General features: G+C 37.1%; 1 protein-coding gene across 12 annotated transcripts in view; it reads left to right on the top strand.

The window, feature by feature from the left end:
* TASP1 (taspase 1) overlaps nucleotides 1-20,569 on the top strand; it is a 244,078-nt gene that overhangs the window by 83,126 nt on the left and 140,383 nt on the right. For all 12 annotated transcript variants that reach the window (XR_011430799.1, XR_289232.4, XM_001492241.6 and 9 more), the window contains one exon: nucleotides 16,690-16,809. Coding sequence is in view for 10 of the 12 variants with exons in the window: in XM_001492241.6 (XP_001492291.1) it covers nucleotides 16,690-16,809 (120 nt within the window). In the remaining 2 variants the exon portion in view is untranslated. The remainder of the gene's footprint in view (nucleotides 1-16,689; nucleotides 16,810-20,569) is intronic.

A 20,569-nucleotide genomic window follows, 5' to 3' on the forward strand; every position in this document is an offset into this window, starting at 1 on the left:
TTTTATAGAATTTACTTGATCTAGAGTTTTGTTGTGTTTCTCAGGAAGATGGTTAATGCATAGAAATATGAGTAAACAGAAGTAAGAAACTTTTTTGACTTCTCTTTTACATAAAGAAATATACTTTATATATTTAAATTTTTTCATAAAACTGAAAATTCATCCTGTGAGGTGATTATGTTTTGTTTGAAATTATTTCTTTAAATTGTAAGTAATATATTAAAAATTATATTTGCCTCACCTAAGACTATCTTGATTACTGAATAAGCCTATAGAATTTACATATAAATCAGTGGTAGGTCAATAACTTAATTAAATGTATTACTAGATTACCACTACCTCATGTATTTATGTAGATTATTGAGCCTGATGATCAGCATTCCTTTGCAGTATAACTTGATGGGAATTCTTTAAATGTCTGTGGTTTGCAGTACTTTATGTTAGTTCATCAATTATCTAAATCCAGAACTTTCTTTGTTTTAAAAAAATTTTTATTTATTTATTTTTTTGAGGAAGTAGCCCTGAGCTAACTACTGCCAATCTTCCTCTTTTTTTTTTGGCTGAGGAAGACTGGCCCTGAGCTAACATCCATGCCCATCTTCCTCTATTTGATACGTGGGATGCCTACCACAGCATGGCTTTTGCCAAGTGGTGCCATGTCCGCACCTGGGATGTGAACCGGCGAACCCCCGGACCGCCGAGAAGCAGAACGTGCGAACTTAACCGCTGCGCCGCTGGACTGGCCCCTAAATCCAGAACTTTCAACCCTTGCTAGCTAGACAATTGCAGCATTAGTTTTTCCCCTGTTTCTAGAAAAGCTTCTAAATTCTCTACATTCTCTAGCTAGTAGGTTGGGTTTCTTTCCAAGTTTTCCATAATCCCTTACCAAGCTATGCCTTAAATCTATGCTGAGTCTTAAAGTTATAAGTGAGATAAGGCAAGAAGTCAGCGTTAACAAATCTTAACTGCTGTTTTTATTTCGTAATGGAAGTAACCTGTGGTTTTCCAGGAGACTTGTTGTAAGTTGACATCAGGTACTGTCATCCTTGTAAATTCCCCCTCAGTTTTTAGTATGCAACAGCTCTGTAGACTCTCCTTTAAATTTTAGTGATGAACAGAATCAATAGGAGGAAAAAAGAGCATTTCTTCATTATCATTGGAATAGTCCTGGCTGATCTTGCATATAGTGTAGAAATCACCATATATTATAGCTTTACCAACAGGAAATACCTCCAGTGCATAGAATTTCATTGGGACAACAGATGGAAACCTTCCTATCTGGGAATTGGCTCAGCCCATGATGTTAAGAGCATCCAATTCTAAGTCAGAACTTTTAAATATGTCCTCATATGATATCACCATGCACTAATGACCTGAGATGACCTGTCACAGACATAGTGATGCTGACACATATATAGCTAAGACCAGAAGAATAAACCAATACATGAAAAGACAAACGTATGTGTGTATATATATATATATATACACACACACACACACGTACACACACACACCGATCAATAATAACAAGGATGTTGTAAGATCAGAAGACGAGAACTAGTGCTTAATTAGGTTGAAGGAAAACTGTCTGTGAGTTTTTAAAGGCTTGATTGGCTACCTTATCAGCCTAGAAGATTTTGCGTAAATAGTTGGATATCAGGAAGGATTTAGAATTCAAGACTTGAGGCTGGGATCACTTGAGTAGTGGAAGGAGCAGGACAGGCTGAGAGATGGGGTATTCTGGACGAGGATTTCTAGTCTGGGTCTGCCTTTTAGTTAAAGTTTGTTTTAAAGTTCAAGTTTGCCCAGGAACCTTGGGCAAACATGGAGCCACTCTAGACTTTAGTTTCCTCGGCAGCGAAGTCGACTTGCTGGACCAGATAAATTACCATAGTTCTTCCTAGCTTGATAATTCTCCATATATTTTCACTGGAAATATGGAGTTTGTCCAAACCCTCTTGATCCTTTCATTAAGAGATTCTTTATTCTAGTGTATCCTAAACATGGCTGACCATTAGATTCATCTAGGGAGTTTTAAAACTACAGATTCTTAAGCTCTACTCTCAATATGCGGAATCAAAATCTGCAGGGATTTACCAATCCCTGGTATTGGGCCATCATTTGAGAATCATTTCTTTGTTCTGACTCATATGTCACATTGGCCCTAGAAAAAACACATGCATAGTCATCATTGTTTAATGAACACACAACATTCTAGAGGAGTTGGGAATTACTTGATTGCATTCAGTTAATAATTTCCTGTCCACTCTCATTCACTTAGCTCTCCTTCAGGTAGACTAGAGCTCTTTTGTTGTTGCTCCAGAGTTTGTCTCCAGGTCATTGTCATTGTCCACAAGTCACTCGACACATTGCACTTACTTAATGAAACTTTGTTTGAATGGGTATTCTAAATTTATATTTCCATCCCCGTTTTCGTGCTTCAAAGTGTTTCACTTGCTTATTACACATTTTCACTTCTTTGACCCCTTATACCCTAACTTAGCATGTCTAGAGTCAAGCTTCATCACTTTCTCCTGGATCACTGGGATAGCTTTCTAACCTGTTTGCCCAAAACTGCTGTTGCAGTCAGTTCTGTACCTAGCATTCACAGAATCATTTAAAAATGCAATTGGATTTTGTCAGCCCCTGTGTAAAGTCTTTAGTCACTTCCAGCTGCTCTTAAGAATATTAAGTATAGGCTCCTTAACAGAGCCCACAGGACTCGATGGGAGCAGGCACCTGACTTTCTTTCCAACCTTTTACTCTCTTATTCTTATTCTGGGTCACATTGTTTGTCAAGATTCTTCCTGAGTCAGGGCCTTTGTTCCTAGGATTCCAGATCTCAGGAATATTGCCTCTCCCCTTCCCATCTCTCATTTTAAGCTGTCATGCTGCTCCAACTGCCTCTCTTTTAGTGTGGTTATTTGATGCCTTTCTCTTCCACTAGAGCGCAGGTTCCAGGAGGACAGGGATTATATCTGTTATAGTTACCATGGTTTCTCAGCTTGGCATATAGCAAGTACTAAATAAAAATTTATTTAGTGGATACTTGCACTGTTATTTATTTATTTTTTTGCTTGTTTTTGGTATATTTACCATCAAGTCCATATCTTTTCACTCTTGATGCCTGGATGGTTGCAATATCTTCCTAACTGGCTTCCCTGCTTCTAACCTTCCTCCATTCCTCTTTAATCCTCTGTATCATCCCAAGATATATTTCCTCAAAAATACCTGCATTGGTCTTGTTGTTCCCTGGGAGAAACTTTATAGGATGTCTACTCTCTTGTAGATTAAATCTCGAACTTTTTAGACTGACTCTATGAGCCCCCTTGAAATCTAGACCCAACATACTTTTCCATTATTTCTCTTTTGGAATAATCGTTTTTTCTTGCCGAATATACTTCTTGACTTGATTTTTCATGAATTTGCTGAAAGTTCTCACTTCTGAGTTTTTGTTCTTGTCTCATTCCCTTCATGGGATAAGTAATACTTAATGATGGAATACCAACCACTTCTCTGCCTACTGAAATTCTAATCCAAGTCATCCTTTAAGGACCAGCTCAAATCCGCCCAGATCAAAATAACTTTCTTTCTTCTACTTAATGGGCATTCACTGAATGCTCTTTGAATTGAGTTATCTACCTTATACATTTGCTTATTTGAGATTGGTGTGTGTGGTTATTTTATCTTATTTTTGTAGTCATGGAGGTATGAGCATGTTGTTTTTTTATCCTTATCACAGTGCTTAGAACAGTGCCTTTACTCAGTTAACGTTACTATCTTAAACATCTCCAATCGATGATTCTAATATTATTTTGAGAGAGAAAAACATATGTTATTTTCTTTAATTGTAAATCTTCTGGTCTTTCAAGATAAGTTTGAATCTATTATTTAAGGACTTCAAGCATACATTGGTCTAAAACTATGTTTCACTTTTAACAATAAGCTTTTATCTGGGGATATAATGAAAGAAGAGAGTTAGGTTATCTGAAATACTACTAATGATAGTATTATACCGTTTCAATATTGTAGAGATCTAAAGATACTATATAAGTAAGTGAGGAGAATGATTGTTGGGAAAACTTAGAAACAGCCCACAATCTCAACCCACCATTCCAAGGAGACGAGTCAAGAAGTGCCCACAAGGGGGCGTGCCCATCTAGAGAAACTTGGCCAATACCTTTCCTGTTATGCAGGTAAAAGTGCCTGTTTTACAAATGCACTTATGGACCATGTCTTTTTTCCTAGGAAAAAGAATGAACCCTCACTACAACAAGAATTCCTATCCATTTTCTAGCACCTGTTTTTTTACTTGTGTGCTTTTCTAAGGAGGGGTAGAGGACAGAATGGAAATGCAGATTGCCTTGCAAACTAAGACAAGTTTATGAAGCTTGTGATTGTGCTTTTTTCTTTTCCTGTGTTGAGAGCATTTTCATTTTACTAGCATTGTCATCTCTTCTGTGGTCATTTTGGGTCATTTGCCCAAGGGATAGGCAGTGCTCCATTTTAATTGCGCCATGACCAGCAAGTCACCTTGAAGAGTGCACAGGCTTTGAGTGATTTTCTGCCAGAGGTCATGGCCTCATGGGATCATCAGTTTTTCTTTCCAGTACTATTTTACCTTTGACTTCAACATTATCATTAGTAAACATTTACTGAGTGCTCTTCAGCTGCAGGTTTTTAAGTAGGTTTTTGGCAGTAAATAGAGCATATGGCACCTAGGCCCTCACCCTTGTATTTGGCTCAGGGGAATTAAATGATAAAGGGAAATCATACCATTCTGTATGTGCTAGAAGAATGAGACCATCAAGAGAACTACAGGAATTAGGATGGAGAACTCACTCTGAGCTTGCCAAGTTTCTCATGGTAAGCTTTATGGAAGAGGTAGAATTTAAGCTGGGTCTTGGATAAACGGTAGTATTTAGGTATCTGGGTGGAGAGAAAGAGAAAGTCCTAGGTTTAGAAGCCTGTGATTTGTTGCAGCACAATGTTTCTGCAGGATAGTGGTTTCAAACTCAAATGCTTCTGGGAGCCAGGCAGGCAGCCTAAATGTGTGAGGCAGTCTAGTGAGGTGGAGTGGTTGGTGATAATGTGTTCCATTTTAATGTATTCAAAACAGAAAATGTGATATCACCTTACGCCCGTTAGATTGGCAAAAATATCCAAAACCAAGAGTGACAAATGTTGGAGAGGTTGTGGAGAAAAAGGAACACTCATACACTGTTGGTGGGAATGCAAACTGGTGCAGCCACTATGGAAAACAGTATGGAGATTTCTCAAAAAGTTAAAAATAGAAATACCTTATGACCCAGCCATCCCATTACTGGGTATCTATCCTAAGAACCTGAAATCAGCAATTCCAAGAGTCCTGTGCTCCCCTATGTTCATTGCAGCATTATTTACAATAGCCAAGATGTGGAACCAACCTAAGTGCCCAGCAACTGATGATTGGATAAAGAAGATATGGTATATATACACAATGGAATACTACTCAGCCATAAAAAAGGACAAAATCGTCTCATTCTCAACAACATGGATGGACCTTAAGGGTATTATGTTAAGTGAAATAAGCCAGACAGAGAAAGACGAACTCTGTATGACTCCACTCATAGGTGGAAGTTAACATATAGACAAAGAGAGCTGATCGGTGGTTACCAGGGGAAAGGGGGGGGGTGGGGGGAGGGCACAAAGGGTGAAGTGGTGTACCCACAACAATTCTGTCTACAGAATTTAACAAAGTAAAATAGCCATAGAGGAATTAAGTACACAGCCAGAGTCCTCCCTGAACATCTGTCTACTTTCATTTGTGCTAACTGTACTTAGGAGCAAATGAGGAGAATATTTTGAAATATATATGAATGGGGCCTATCCTGATGGCTATTTTCGTTAAACACAGGCTTTTGAATGTGGGGTCTGAAAATGTCATTGAGGTTAATTTTAACGGCATTAGAATTTCTACGATATAGTACTATCATAATTAGATTAGATGGCATTTTATATCCTAGAATATACTTAGCTCTTTTCCTACTCTTTGTAATTTTTTCATTTATGTCTGCTTTCTAATAAGATTTTAATCTACTGAGGAACAAAAAGCAAAAAAGTACATGGGCCTTTTTTGCTCTTCAATTTGCTTATCTTTAGTTATGTATTTATGATTTTGAATAATAATTTCACTTTTTGTGGGTATGCTCATATGGTCAAACAGATATTGCTGTGCTTTGAAAAACTCACATCAAGTAAAGTAACTTATTACTGAGTTATTAAAGTCAGTGTTAAATGTTGTTCTTCATTCTGGAGACGGTTGAATTTAAATGTAGGTTAAATGACCCTTCCCAATTGTCATGGTGTTTCATTGGCAGGAATAGACTCCAGATTGTCTAAGTTACCTTCTAGTCCTTTATCTCTTATACCCCACTGCTTTAAGACTTAGTTCAAAGGCCAGTGGAGCTCTGGTATTTAAAAGAAAAAGTGTAATTTTATCCAGAGAAGGTAAATGTATGCCCTGAAATGAAAGAAAGACCAGAGGTCCAGATCATGGCCAGGTGTTCCTGGAAAGAGCCAAATTGGACAACTAAATTGAAAAAGGTTGCCTGCTTTTGTTAAAGAGACTTTGTTGCTGTCTATAATTAGCAAGGTCTTAGCTCATTTATTTATGTGTTTTTTAATCTGCTCAGGTAATGAAGTTCATAGCCTATTAGTGTGTGTGCTGTAGCATGTTGTGCTATCTCTGTCACTGAAGAACCGTGATACACATGCCTCTATGAAGTGAAACTGCCAAATAATCTTGATTCCCTCCTTCTGCCTTGGACATGTTTCCCAGACGGTGATGACTTGAGGTTATGATAGTGAAGGATGACCAGCTCTCCAGTGGAAAAAGCAAAGTTAAAGCTAAAGTATAGTATGAGTATTAATTATTTGGAGATTTTAGGAAAGCAGTTTGGAATTAAAGAAACCAAATTGGTTAGTTAAAAATGAGAAGAGTGTGATCTGGTGCCAGATGACCTAAGAGGATGGGAGGGCAGTAAAGAAGTGTTACCAAAAGAAAGCATTGAGTAGAGACTGTGTGACCAGTATCAAGACATACAATTTCTTTTTTTTTTTTTTTAAAGATTGGCACCTGAGCTGACAACTGTTGCCAATCTTCTTTTTTTTTTTTTTTTTCCTGCTTTATCTCCCCAATCTGGCTCCCCGCCCCCATACATAGTTGTATATCTTAGTTGCAGGTCCTACTAGTTGTGGCATGTGGGACACCGCCTCAACATGGCCTGACGAGCGGTGCCATGTCCATGCCCAGGATCACGAACCAGTGAAACCTTGGGCCGCCGCAGCGGAGTGTGCGAACTTAACCACTCAGCCACGGGGCCGGCCCCATACAATTTCTTTATAGATAAAATGAGAGACTTAATGTTTGATGGTAAGAGCCTTAGAAGTTCGGTTTTGAACAGTAGGCCAAAGGGCATGCAAAACCTTCTGAAATAAAGATCACTCCCACATTGTGAGAAATGAGTCTGGATTTTAATTTGGTTATTATGGAGACCAGCCAAAGATTTCACAGCAGTTGTTTAAGGGCATGCTTTTGGGACAGAACCCATTTAGGAGTGATGTGCAAAAGCACTGCGTTTAGGCAAGACCAAAATACAAAATAATCAGAGAGAAAGATGTGAGGTTATAGGAAAACTGCTTTAGATAGGTTGTCTCTGGATCATGCATATAAATTGAGCAGGGTACAGTTTCAGAGGGCATAAAGAAGTTTATCATCAATGAGATTCAATTAAAAAACGTTTATTTCATGATACATTGTTAACTGCTGCTTACAGGTGGTTGAGGGGCAAGACCAGCCACAAAAGATCCTAGAAGGAGCCAGTGTATAAAGAGTCTGCTGAAGAGCAGGGAACTGCATGTTTTAGGTCGTGCCTTCAGGTACAAGGGCTCCTGTGGTTGGGAAGCCATTCAGGAAACTTTTCTGGAGTTATTTGAGGCCACAGGACTTGAAGAAGGGCAATATTTTGATGTGGGGCGGAGGTAGGGAAGTAGAGAGCAACGTTTGCACTGCCTGAAGCGCCAGTGAGTCAGGAATGCCGGTATCTGCTCTTACTCCAGAGAGCCAAGGCTCATGTTGGAGGTGAAGGCAGGAGGGCCCAGCCTTTGCTGAGATTTAGGTGATACACAGAGAAAATTATTGCCTATTAGATTTAATTCGTTCATTTCGTCCATTCAACAAGTTGTTTTGTCACAGAACCAACTTTACCTTTTTTTCTATCTTATTTAATTTATTTAGTTACTTTTGTTGATCTCTTTATTTAATGTTTATTTCTCTTTCATTGAGTCTTCAACTTCTCTGTTTTTTCTGTGTTTATCTTGTTCTCTTTCTAACTTGTTTAGTTGTACTTATTAATTTTTTCCTTCCTAATATCAACATTTTGGGTATAAATTTCTAAGTACCACTTTTGCTATATTCCACAAGTTTTGAAAAGTAGTATTTTATCATTCATTATTAAGTATTTTTGTTTCCATTTAGATTTCTTGTTTGATCCATAGGTTATTTAGAAGTATTTCTTTTTATTTTTAAAGATTTTATTTTTCCTTTTTCTCCCCAAAGCCCCCTGGTACACAGTTGTATATTTTAGTTGTGGGTCCTTCCAGTTGTGGCATGTGGGACGCCACCTCAAAGTGGCCTGACGAGCAGTGCCATGTCCCGGCCCAGGATCTGAACCAGTGAAACCCGGGGCTGCTGAAGCTGGAGTGCGCAAACTTAACCACTTGGCCATGGGGCTGGCCCCTATTTCTTTCTTTGTTGATTTCCAAATTTTATTACCTTTGCTGACTCCTAACTTAATTATTTTATAATCAGAGAGTGTATTCTGTTTGACATTGTTTCTTGAAATTTGTTGTGATTTAGTTTATGGTTTAATGTATGGTCAATTTTTGTAAATATTTACATGTGCTTGAAAAGAATATTTCCCTCTAATTGTTGGAAACAGACTTCTGTGAATTCCCGTGTAATCAGGCTTTTTAATGTGCTATTCAGATCTTTTATTTCTTACTAATTTTTTTTTCTTGGTTGTTTGACCTATTCATAGTTTAGAGAGATGTGTTAAAATATCTCATTGTGAGATACGGTTTGTTGATTTCTTCTTATTGCTCTGTTTTTGCTTTACATACTTTTGAGGCTATTTTTCGTAGGTGCATACAAATGTAGAAGCATTATATCTCTTTGGTGAATCTTAACTTTCAGTGTTTATCATATAGAGACCGTTTATCTCTATTAACACTTTTTGTCTTAAAACTTATTTTTCTTCATGTTAAGAAAGCTACGTTGTTTGGATTGGTTCCTGCTTGGTATCTTTCTTTTTTTTTTTTCCTATTCTTTTACTTGAAACTTCTCCATACTCTTATGCTTTAGGTGTATCTCTCATAAATAACGTAGAGCCAGGTTTAAAGACTCAATCTGACCTTCTAGTAACACATGATTATTATTTTTAAAGACAATATTAGTTTTGATTTACATGCAGTTTTGTCATTTTATTTGCTTAGCCAGTCCTGGTTTCATGTCTGATTGTCCTTCTTGGATTATTGTCTTAGTCCCTTTGGGCTGCTATAACAAAATACCGTAGATGGCTGTCTTATAAACAGCAGAAATTTATGTCTCACAGTTCTGGAGGCATAGTGGGGGAAGTCCAACATCAAGGCCCAGGCAGATTCAGTGTCTGGTGAGTGCTTGCTTTCTAGATGGCCATCTTTTTGCTGTGATCTCATATGGCAGAAGGGGCAAGGGAGCTTCTAGGGCCTCTTTTAGAAGGGCACTAATCCCTTCATGAGGGCTCTGCCTTCATGACCTAATCATCTTCCAGTGCCCCACCTTCTAATGCCATCACCTTGCAGGTTAGGATTTCAATATGTAAATTTTCGAAGGACACAAACATTCAGACTATAGCAATTATTTTCCTTCATCTTGAGGTATATCATTTGTTTATTCATTCATACATTCAACAAGTATTTATTGAATGCCTAAGAGTATCAAGTGCTTTTCTGGGTGCTTAACATAGGGTAATGAATAAAACATGCAAAGATTACTGCCTTCATGGAGCTTCCAGTCTTGTGGGGAGAAAATTGGCAGTTTAAATAATATGAAAATAAATTACACATTTTAGGATATGATGAGATGTTATGGAAAAAAGATAAAGTAGAGCCAAGAAAGGGAGATTAGGTGTGCTTGTGAGTAGGTGGTAGGGAGCAATGCAGAAGGTGCTCTGGATGGAGTGTTCAATAGAATGGCTCTTCAGGATTTCGTTAAGTGCAGGTCTCTTGGTGGTAAACTCGTTTTATTTGTTTATTTATAAATATCTTTTAAATTTTTGTTCCTAAAAGGTAATTTTGTTGGGGATCCACTTCTAGATTTACAGTTGCTTTTCTCTGAGTCCCTTGAAGATATCATACCACTGTCTTCTGACTTCCATTGGGTTTCTGGGAATTCTGCTGTCATTCTCTTGTAGGTGATCTTTCCTTTCTACCTGATGCCTTTTCTTTTTCTCTGGCTTCCTGGAGATCTGGATTCTTACTTTTCGTCAATTCTGGGAAATTTAAGCCATTTTCTCTTCTTTATTCTGTCTATTCTTTCTAGTTGGACATACATTAGATTTTCTCTCACTCATATTTTTTACCACCTCTTTCATATTTTCCATCACCCTTCCCCCTGCTTGCAATTGCAATCAGACGTGTATTAAATGTTACATAAATGTAAATGTGTTATGCTATTAGGAAAAAGTTGGAAAATTTGTTCGTGACCTGATGTTTTGAGTTCTTGTTTGTGTACCTTAAGAGAAATGCATCAGCTGTTGATTTTTTTAAGGTAAAACTGAACATACAGTGAAATGCACACATCTTAAGTGTATAATTTGAATTTTGACGTGTATACAACCATGTAAGCCATATACCTATCAAGATATAAAACATTTCCATTGCTCCAGAAGGTTTCATCATGCCCCTTCATAGTCTATGCACCCCTTCCAAGACAACCAGTTTCTGGTTCTTTGTCACCACAGAGTAGTTTTACCTGTTCTCAAACTTCATGCAGATGGAATCGTATTATGTATTCTGTCATATCCAGCTTCTTTTACTCGGCATGCGTCTGAGAGATTATCCATATTGTACGTGTCACTAGTTCCTTTTTATTGCTGAGTAGTCCTCTACTGTTGCCTGTATCACAGTTTGTGTACTCATTCCCCTATTGATAGAAATTTGGATTGTTTCCAGATTTTGACTATTGCAATTAAAGGTTCTATGAACATTCTTGACAAGTCTTTTGTGATGTTTATTTTGATTTCTCTTGGGTAAATATTTAGGGATTTAGTTGCTCGGTCATAGCTAGGTGTATATTTAATTTAGAAACTTAAAATTGTGATTAATATTTATTCCACAAAAATGTGAAGCCAAATTGGATATATTCATAATTATATTTTTAAACTGATTTTTGAAGTTACTGAGGTGTGTTCTGTATTTTTTTTTTTTTTGAGGAAGATTAGCCCTGAGCTAACTACTGCCAATCCTCCTCTTTTTGCTGAGGAAGACTGGCCCTGAGCTAACATCCATGCCCATCTTCCTCTACTTTATATGTGGGATACCTACCACAGCATGGCGAGCCCAGTGGTGCCATGTCTGCACCCGGGATCCAAACTGCCAAACCCCGGGCTGCCGAAGCAGAACGTGCGAACTTAACTGCTGCGCCACCGGGCCGGCCCAGTATTTTAACTGAATGAATATAATTTAGTTAATATCATCTTAACGAGCTTGTCAGAATTATCATCATTCTTAAATTCCTCAATTTTTATTTCAACTCCAGGATATCTTAGGTTTACTATCCTAAACCAGTGGTTCATTATGAGTATAAATTAAATAATATTAATTAAACAACATTATGAATAAGAATAAAAATGATTTAAAGCTGTATAAAAATGCCATGGTGGTGGTTTTTACTGTTCAACTGCATAATAACCTAAGTCATGAGCATGTTCATCTGGTCTCTACCATCACTTACACATTCTCACTCAACATGCACACCAAGGCTCTCAAGCTGTTTCATTTTGAAGAGAAAAAACCCATATTTTAGTATTTGAAAGATTTTTTTAAAAAGATGAGATTAAAACTTGCCTTTTCCACTTTTAATGTTGCAAGCCTCAGAACATCGTATAGGAATTCTGCCATTTGGAAGACATTGTTCTTTGCCAACTTTGAGGGTTTGGAATTTTTAGGTAGTCCTCTGCAACTTTGTTATTCTATGAATTTATAATTTAAGTTGTAATCCAGATATATTAAAGCCCCATAAAAACATGGTTAACCCACTTTATTTTTATTTTGAGCTAAAAATGTTTCTGTTAACTTTTGTTGAGTGATTTAGGGACTAAATAACAGAGTTTTATATAATATAAATTTTTCTCTGTTGTAGATATGTTTGGCACTAATTTGTGTAGTGTTGCAAAGATATTTAATGTGTACTTATTAGATAAAGAAAATAAAGGATTATTTAAGAATAGACATCTTGACTTCAGTTTACAAGAAACGTCATTTATGGTACTGGGCATGAGAAGGGTGATTTTCTAAAGAGCGAAGAGAAAGGTCATTGGGTGTTGTATCCAAATTTTCCTTGGTTTGAACCAAGCCAGATACATGAGAGCAGATAATTCTAGCTAAATCATACTTTGTTTGTACACACCTGATATACTCTGAGCCCACAGTGGTCCCACTGTAGGGGACTGGTTTGTAGGAGACAGAAGTGGAACCAGATCTCGGTCTCCTGTAGCTCGACCTATCATTCCATGTTTAGGATACTGAGAGATGGTAAAGCTTTATGCTGGGGTTGCTGTACTGTCATGAGGGCATAAGTCATCTACTTTTTTTCAAATGGAAGCTCGTGCCATTATATGCTGCTCATAAACCTAACATCGGTGTATTAGGAAGGTTTGGTATATTTTCAAAAAATGTATTTCTATCTTTATTATTGTTTTAGGGTAATTCCACCATACACCAATTTCAGGATACATACACTTATACATTTGAGATATTATTCTTGTATTTTAGCAATTGATATTTGAGTAACTCTGTACAGAAGAAAGACCAAGTTAATGAGATAAGTAACTGGTCGATGGTGTCTCTTGGCAGATTTCAGAGTTAAAGGGCAGGTTAGAGGCTTAATTTTTGGGTGGAAAGTATCTAAACTTTATTTTAAGAGATTTATTCCTTTTAAAGTAGTTTACATATGTTACTTAATTTAATTCTTATAATAACTGTGTAATAGCCATCTTCAGTTTGGAGAAGAGAAAAATAAAAACTTTTGATACTAAGCCCGACAGTGATTACTAGTTTATTGGTTACTTCAAGAAAGTTTTATTTCAATAAACATGTTTATTTCAATATGCATGTTTTCCATAACACATGCAATCTCTATGCCAACTTTATATACTCATATTTATTCTGAGGGGAACTATAGTTTATACAGTTGCTTTTTAGTCACAATTTTATCAAAAAAGTAATGCAAATAGCATGTTTCAGTCAAAGACAACAGGTACATGTGTATCTGTGTGGTACATTTACTTTTAAGTATTTATGGAGTGTAAGAATATAATAGTACGTCTATATAGTAACAGTCATTGTGTGTTTTTTAACCTTTCCAAGATTTCATTTCTGTACAAATGAGCTCTGTGCAATTGCTATAGCCCAAATACCAGTATTTGTCTTTCTCTCCGTTTATCTGCACTTCATAAAAATGCTTAAATATTACTTAATCATCCTTAAATTTACTTTTCAGTATGTGAAATCTGTGAACTAATTCTTGACTATTTATGAACTAATTCTCATCTTGCAGGTGTTGCAAGCCCTTAGGAATATTTAGCTTAATTTGGAACAGGATTCTCTACTTTTTGCTTGATTTTTCATTTTTGAAAACGAAGTTACAGTGAATCCATCCATCTATAATCCTTTTGTATTTTTCTACACTAGTTTGGTTAGGCATAAGAGTTCTCATAGTTCATGATGTCCTGATTGAAATGCCAAGAGAATTGTTTTACAGATAATGTATATCATTGTGTATGTGTTATGCATCCTCTCAGTAAAATTTGTATTTTATAGAATGCTTAAATAGGATAAGTAGTCACAGTTAGTAGAAAAAGAACTAATAAAGAATACTGCTTCTTGACTTTTGTTGTTGTTGTTGAGGAAAGTTATTTTACAGTGTCTGTTTATTTGTATGAGAGTTGTCCATTTCTAAGAGAACCAGTATAAGATCAATACTTTAAAATACTTTTCGGTATGTTCATAGTGGTATGATCATGGTGATATGCTGCCAGCTGATAGTTGAACAGGATAGAACTTAATTTTTTTATGTTGATATAATGTTAGTTTTAGATGGTTTAAGTTTCTCCTTCAGCAGATTTGTGCCTATAAAATTATTTGCTTCAGAATGAGTAGAGCAGACGTTTGGCTGATAATGATCCTGTGGGATGCTATCAGATCTTGTTTCTCAAAGTAGGGTCTGTGGACCAGCAACATCAGCATCAACATTACTGGGAGGTTGTTAGATGTACAGTCTTGACCAATCCCATATTACGTCATCAGAATCTGTATTTAAACAGATTCTCCAGATGATTTGTACGCACATAAAAGTTTGAGAAGCCCTCCTGTAGAAGATGCAAGCCTTGCATCTGGACAAGGAACAAACACTTCTCTATCTGAAGTTGCAAGGATGTAAGGATTTAGAAATCATTTCTTAGAATAATAAAACAAATGTTTACTTTAAAAGTACATTTCTGTTTAGGAGTATCTGTCTTTTCTGGAATAAAATATGTCTAATGCATTTCTTTAATACTTTCATCTTATCTGCCAAAGAAGATAAACTTTGCTTTGTCCATACCAACTGATCAAACCTGGTTATTGTTAAGTCTTCCCTAAGACAGTGGCATCCTCTGGATTTGCATAAAGTTGAATGTGGAGAAAAGGAGATGGGAGACTGACATTAGAGGAGGCCCTGACATTAGAATGGCATAATATGTATCAACACTTACTGGGCTTGTTTTTGTGAATCAGGGATGCAGCCATGCTTTATTTCCTCCCAATTACAGAATAAGTATGTCTGGAATGTCTGCTGTGTGCAAAATGAAACAGAGTGGATCAGACTTTTCCTCAGAGAGTTTATAGTCAGGTTAGGGAACTAGCCTTGAAAATCAGGCAGCCTGCCACCTGCAGAACTGTGGTATTCTGGCATATGGCCATGTGGATCCATGGGCTAGGCTTTCCCTCGCTGTGGTTAAAAGGGAGAGTAGGAATAGCACTCATTTCAGTCAGGTACACCTTTTCTATCAAAGTAAGTACTGTCATAGTATATCAGTTTATTTAAGGGGAATTAGAATTTAGAGAAGGAACCAAAGAAATGTAAATATCTACATGTGCCTTCTTCTAACAGACTTAATGTAGTATTTGTTGTGGAGTATTCTGCCTCTGAATTTTTCAGTTTGCTTAAAGAAAAAATCTTTTCTTTGCATTCTGTTTCCAGTATTTCAAAATTCCCTTCAATGTTGCTCAGCCTCTGACGTGGCCTTGAGAGCTCATGGACTTTTCTCGGGATTGCCTAAGTGTGGCATTTCAAAAATTGCTTAGCCAGGGATCCCTCAGTACAAATGAAGTCTTGCTCAGTAGTATAAGCATGATAAACCACACAGGAGGGAAAGCTGTCTTATTGAATCTGGGCTTGTGCCTGGCTCTTTTATGCATACTTGGATGTAAGGGCGTGGGTGAGAGTCTTGAGTTCTGGGGCACAGTTTTAAAACCAGTGACCTAAGTGTAAGAACACCACCATGACTGCTAATAACCTAAAGACTTACAGTAGCTCCTCTTTTTAATATATAAAAAATAGAGATATTTTTTCATGAAACTCTTTTCCTGCCTCCATTAATTCTGATTTTTATCCAGTAGTGTAAAGTTTATCTGTCTTGCTCAGGTGACCCAAAAATCTTCAAGGTAGAAGACAGCCACTTTTAGTTACTACATGTGAAATACCTTAAGTGTATGGGATCTGGGACAAGACACAGAAATACAAAGATCCCTCCCAGGAATGCAAAATTTTCTGCCGTACAATTGGCAAGCACATTATTATCATAACAGAGAAAGGAACTCGCTATAAAGTTTCTCATAAGCAAGGAACTGTATAAGAAAATAATAGCATAATATACTTCAAAATTTTAAATGCTATTCTTTTCATTTATTTTCATTTATTGTGCCGAATATATTACTTATAGAAATTTGTATATATTTTAAAAAAGGCTAATAGCAGCATTTATTGGTTCACTATGTCACACATCTTTTCCTCTACAAATTCTCAATCATGAATTTAATTCTTGAGATTAAGGAGTTACCATGATATGCTCTAATTTATAATAAATCATTTTTTTTCTCCCTTAGGCTTATAGAGAAAAGCAATGAGACACCTTTTGTTCAGGATTTTTCAGTGGAAAGTGCATTTTGACTTGAACAGAGTTTTAGTGATAACCTGATAATAGATAATTTTAGGAAATTGCTGGATTTCCTAATTTAGGATTAGCTCAGATTTTGTTATGTCATGATTATATGGAAAAGTGCTATGTAGTCATATCAAATTGTCACATAGCATGCTTAGTGAATGCTCATGCCACTTTTGCTCTACAGGAGAATGACTCAGGCACTTTGGATACAGTGGGTGCTGTGGTTGTGGACCACGAAGGGAATGTTGCTGCTGCTGTCTCCAGTGGAGGCTTGGCCTTGAAACATCCAGGGAGAGTTGGACAGGTAAGTAATTATGGGGTTTTTGAACTAGTTTTTCAAGTTAGAACATGGATTTTTCTAGTTCACAACTTTTTAAACCAATAGAGACATTATTTTCTTTAGAAAAAATAAATGATAGCGTTGTTATTTAACATTTATGTAGTATAAATCATCAATCAAATACTTTTTCAAGATTTTTTTAAAAAACCCACGTATCTCATAGTGATAGGGTTCTTTCTGATCTTTGCAACTGGTAATCCTATGTTTGCTGCTTTCAACAGGCCAAGTACTGGCCTTGGCATTTAGTAGTCATTTCATAAATGTATGTTGATTTCCATTTTCTTGCTTTGTAAGTGTCATTCTTTTTAAAAGGAACAAGCACTACTGACTATATTGCTGCTTACTTTTTAGGTGGGAAAATCATTTTAGAGTTGCTTTTTATATTTCTTCCATTCAAGGAACAGTAACATTTTGACCCTCTAAATCCTTCCTCTGATTGAGCATTTAAGCTATTTTATAGACTAACCAATATTTCACGTCACCAATACATGATACTACTTAAGAAATCTAGATATAAGGAGGATCTAATTTATGTGCAAGTTCACTTGCACGTCTTGCACATCTTCTTCATCACCCCCCACCCCCCTCTAATCCAGTTTCTATACTGAGAATGAAATTTAACAATCCATTTGATTTAGTAAGCTTTCTGAGTATAAACCAATTTGGCTCATTACTTATGAGCTTAATAAATATTTGTTGAGTGAAAAAATAAATTGGACACCCTTATGGAGTCTGTTCAAGTAGTTGCAAGGGGTGTGTTTAAGCTCAGTATTTGGATCTCCTGTTACATATGGAGCACTGCTTAGCATGCTCTGTGCTCTTTGTCTCTCACGTTTGAAGAAGAGTCAGTGTCACAATTACTTTGGACATGGTGGTTCGTCAGTACTTGGAGCAGAGTGATCTGATTCATGGAGGATGTTTTTGCAAAGCCACAAGTGATGTTCCCTGATCTGTCCTTTATTGTGGACAAGCCACTTATAGTCCTGCGGAGGGAAGGAGCAGGGAAGAATAATTAATTTTGTGCTGTTCTTTGCCTACCGTACAAGGGGATTCATAGGGAATGATTACTCAACATGTGTGCAATGCTTTGAACTCATTGTAAAAAGCCTTCGTCTGGTCATGGTATTTTTCCACATTATAAAGCCCTGTGTATTTGTCAAGTTTGGAATAAGAAAACCAAGCTTGGCGTATCAGATTTGGATGCCTTGGTGGAGAAGGAGAGAGAAAAGCCAGCAGAGCTGCCTTCCTTTCATTGCAATTCCCATGACTTTCTCACTGTTTTTTGTTTGTTTTGGTTAGCAAAATAGCAACAACAGAACCAAGGATAGTTCTGGACTATGTTAGCAGGATATTACGTAGAATAATCTTGAAGCCATTCTGTCACTGCACACGGGACTGTCCTGGAAAAAGAAATGCTTATGTAAAACTTACATGTTGATTTACCCCACTTGGCTAGTTTATGAATATACAGTTTGTGAGAGCTGAAAAATCGGGAAAGGGTGTGGAAGGAGTAAGGTATTTACAGGAAGATGCAGTTGCTTAATTGGATGATATTGCTTGGATAGAGGAGATGTAATTAGCTTGGAAATATGTAAGCATCAGAGAGGTAAAGAATCAGTCTTGACAATCAGTACTGTGTGAAACAAAGTACACAAGCAAATTATTTAAAAAACGCCAAGACTATTTTTCTTAATGTGCTAAAACTAGATACTTTTAGATACATTTTAAATGCACAAATGAACTGTTTAAAAATTTTAGCATATTACTCTGCTATAGATATATGATAATAGTTCAGATGGTGAAATGGCAATTTGAATTAGAACTTATTTACTTCTTTAGCTTACCATAATAATTAGAATTTACAGCTGGGACATGGGAAAGGAATTATTTTATTCCACTACCACCCTCCGCCAACAGGTAGTTGATTTTAGTGGTTAAGAGTGTGGGCTTAGGGGGGCTGGACTGGTGGCGTAGCAGTTAAGTTCGCATGCTGTGCTTCGGTGGCCTGGGGTTTGCCCATTCAGATACCAGGCACAGACCTAAGCACTGCTTAGCAAGCCATGCTGTGGCAGGAGTACTACATATAAAATAGAGGAAGAAGGGCACAGATGTTAACTCAGGGCTTATCTCCCCGCAACGCCCTGTGGCTGCCCACCCCCCCCCCCCGCCCCCCGCCACACACATACACACACACACACACACACACACACAAAGGAGTGTGGACTTTGGGTTCAAGCAAACCATTATTCTAATCCCATCTCCCCTCTTACGAGTTCCCTTCCTATGGATGAGTTATTCAGTGTTTTTAAGCTATACTTTCCACAATTATAAAATGGGGATAAATAGCTACCTTACAAAATTCTAGAAGATCAAATGACAAAATGTATTTAAGTTGCTTATCATAGTCCCCTGTAATAACAGCCATAGCTACTGTTTATTAATCGCTTGCTATGTGCAATGGGTGTGTTAATTCCCATGATCCTATAACACTAAGAGGTAGGTGTTTTTATTATCCTCATTTTACAAAAGAGGAAACTAAGACCCAGAGAAGAATAAATAATAATAGTATCACTTATATGACCTACTTTTACTACATGATAATAGCTTTAATAAAATTTTATTACTAAAAAGGAAACTTTTTTGGTTGATGATGTTTTTGTTTTTTAAGGCCTGCTTAACGTTGTTTTATATATATATATATGTATGTATTTTTTATGAGGAAGATTGTCCCTGAAGTAACATCTGTGCCAGTCTTCCTCTATTTTATGTGGGATACTGCCACAGCATGGCTTGACATGTGGTGCTAGGTCCACACCCGGGATCTGAACCCACGAACCCTGGGCTGCCAAAGCAGAGCAGGCAAACTTAACCACTATGCCTCTGGGCCGACCCCCAGGGGTGTTATATTTTATCCAAAGAATTGGATAAGAGAGGGACAATCTCTGATTCTTTCTTTTATCTTACCTGTCACATCTCAGCCCAACCAATTTTAGAAGGTTAAAAAGGAAGAGACAACTTTAGGTTATGGAATTGAGGAGAGGTATAGCATAAAGGGAATTTGCTTAGAAGACAGAAGAATAAGAATAAATATTCTTTCTTTTCTAGAAGGAGATGTCCTCCACTGGGTTTCTAAGAAGTGTCCTTGTGGCCTTATTTACCATTTTTAGGGTGCAGGCTCCTGGTCAAGATAATTGTGGAGAATGGAAAGGAAAGTGGGCTAATATCCTGGGTTTTCATTGAAGGAAGAACAGGCCCTTTTACTGAAGTTGCGTGTTCTGTGAGGCTTTGGCTAACCCAGCACCTGTCCCAGGTAGTAGTAGTTGAATGGCTTATCTTACAAGTCTTCCAATTTTATTCTGAAATCCATATACTGAATCACTTCTGACTTCTGTAGGGCTTTCACTTGTCACTCTGACCCAGCAGTCTTGTGTATTTTAGAAGTGTGATGTTTTCAAAGGCCGTAATAGATTTTCTTCTGTCTGCCGTGTTGAGAGTGTTGTTTTCAGTTCTTGGTTCTACTTTTAAGAGAACTTTCATCACTGACAACTGGGGATGGTGACTGTGGATCACATGCACACTGGAGACTTCATTGCCAGTCATCCTGGACTCTGGATTATTTCTCAAGGAGAGTGATTAGGGGAGTGGGGTAGATGTGTGCATCTCAGAGTCTTGAGGAACAGTTCAAAAATCTAGGATGTTTTGAGTGAGAAGAGAGTAACCAGGG

The sequence above is a fragment of the Equus caballus genome, chromosome 22 (genome assembly GCF_041296265.1).
Source record: "Equus caballus isolate H_3958 breed thoroughbred chromosome 22, TB-T2T, whole genome shotgun sequence".
Classification (NCBI taxonomy): domain Eukaryota; kingdom Metazoa; phylum Chordata; class Mammalia; order Perissodactyla; family Equidae; genus Equus; species Equus caballus.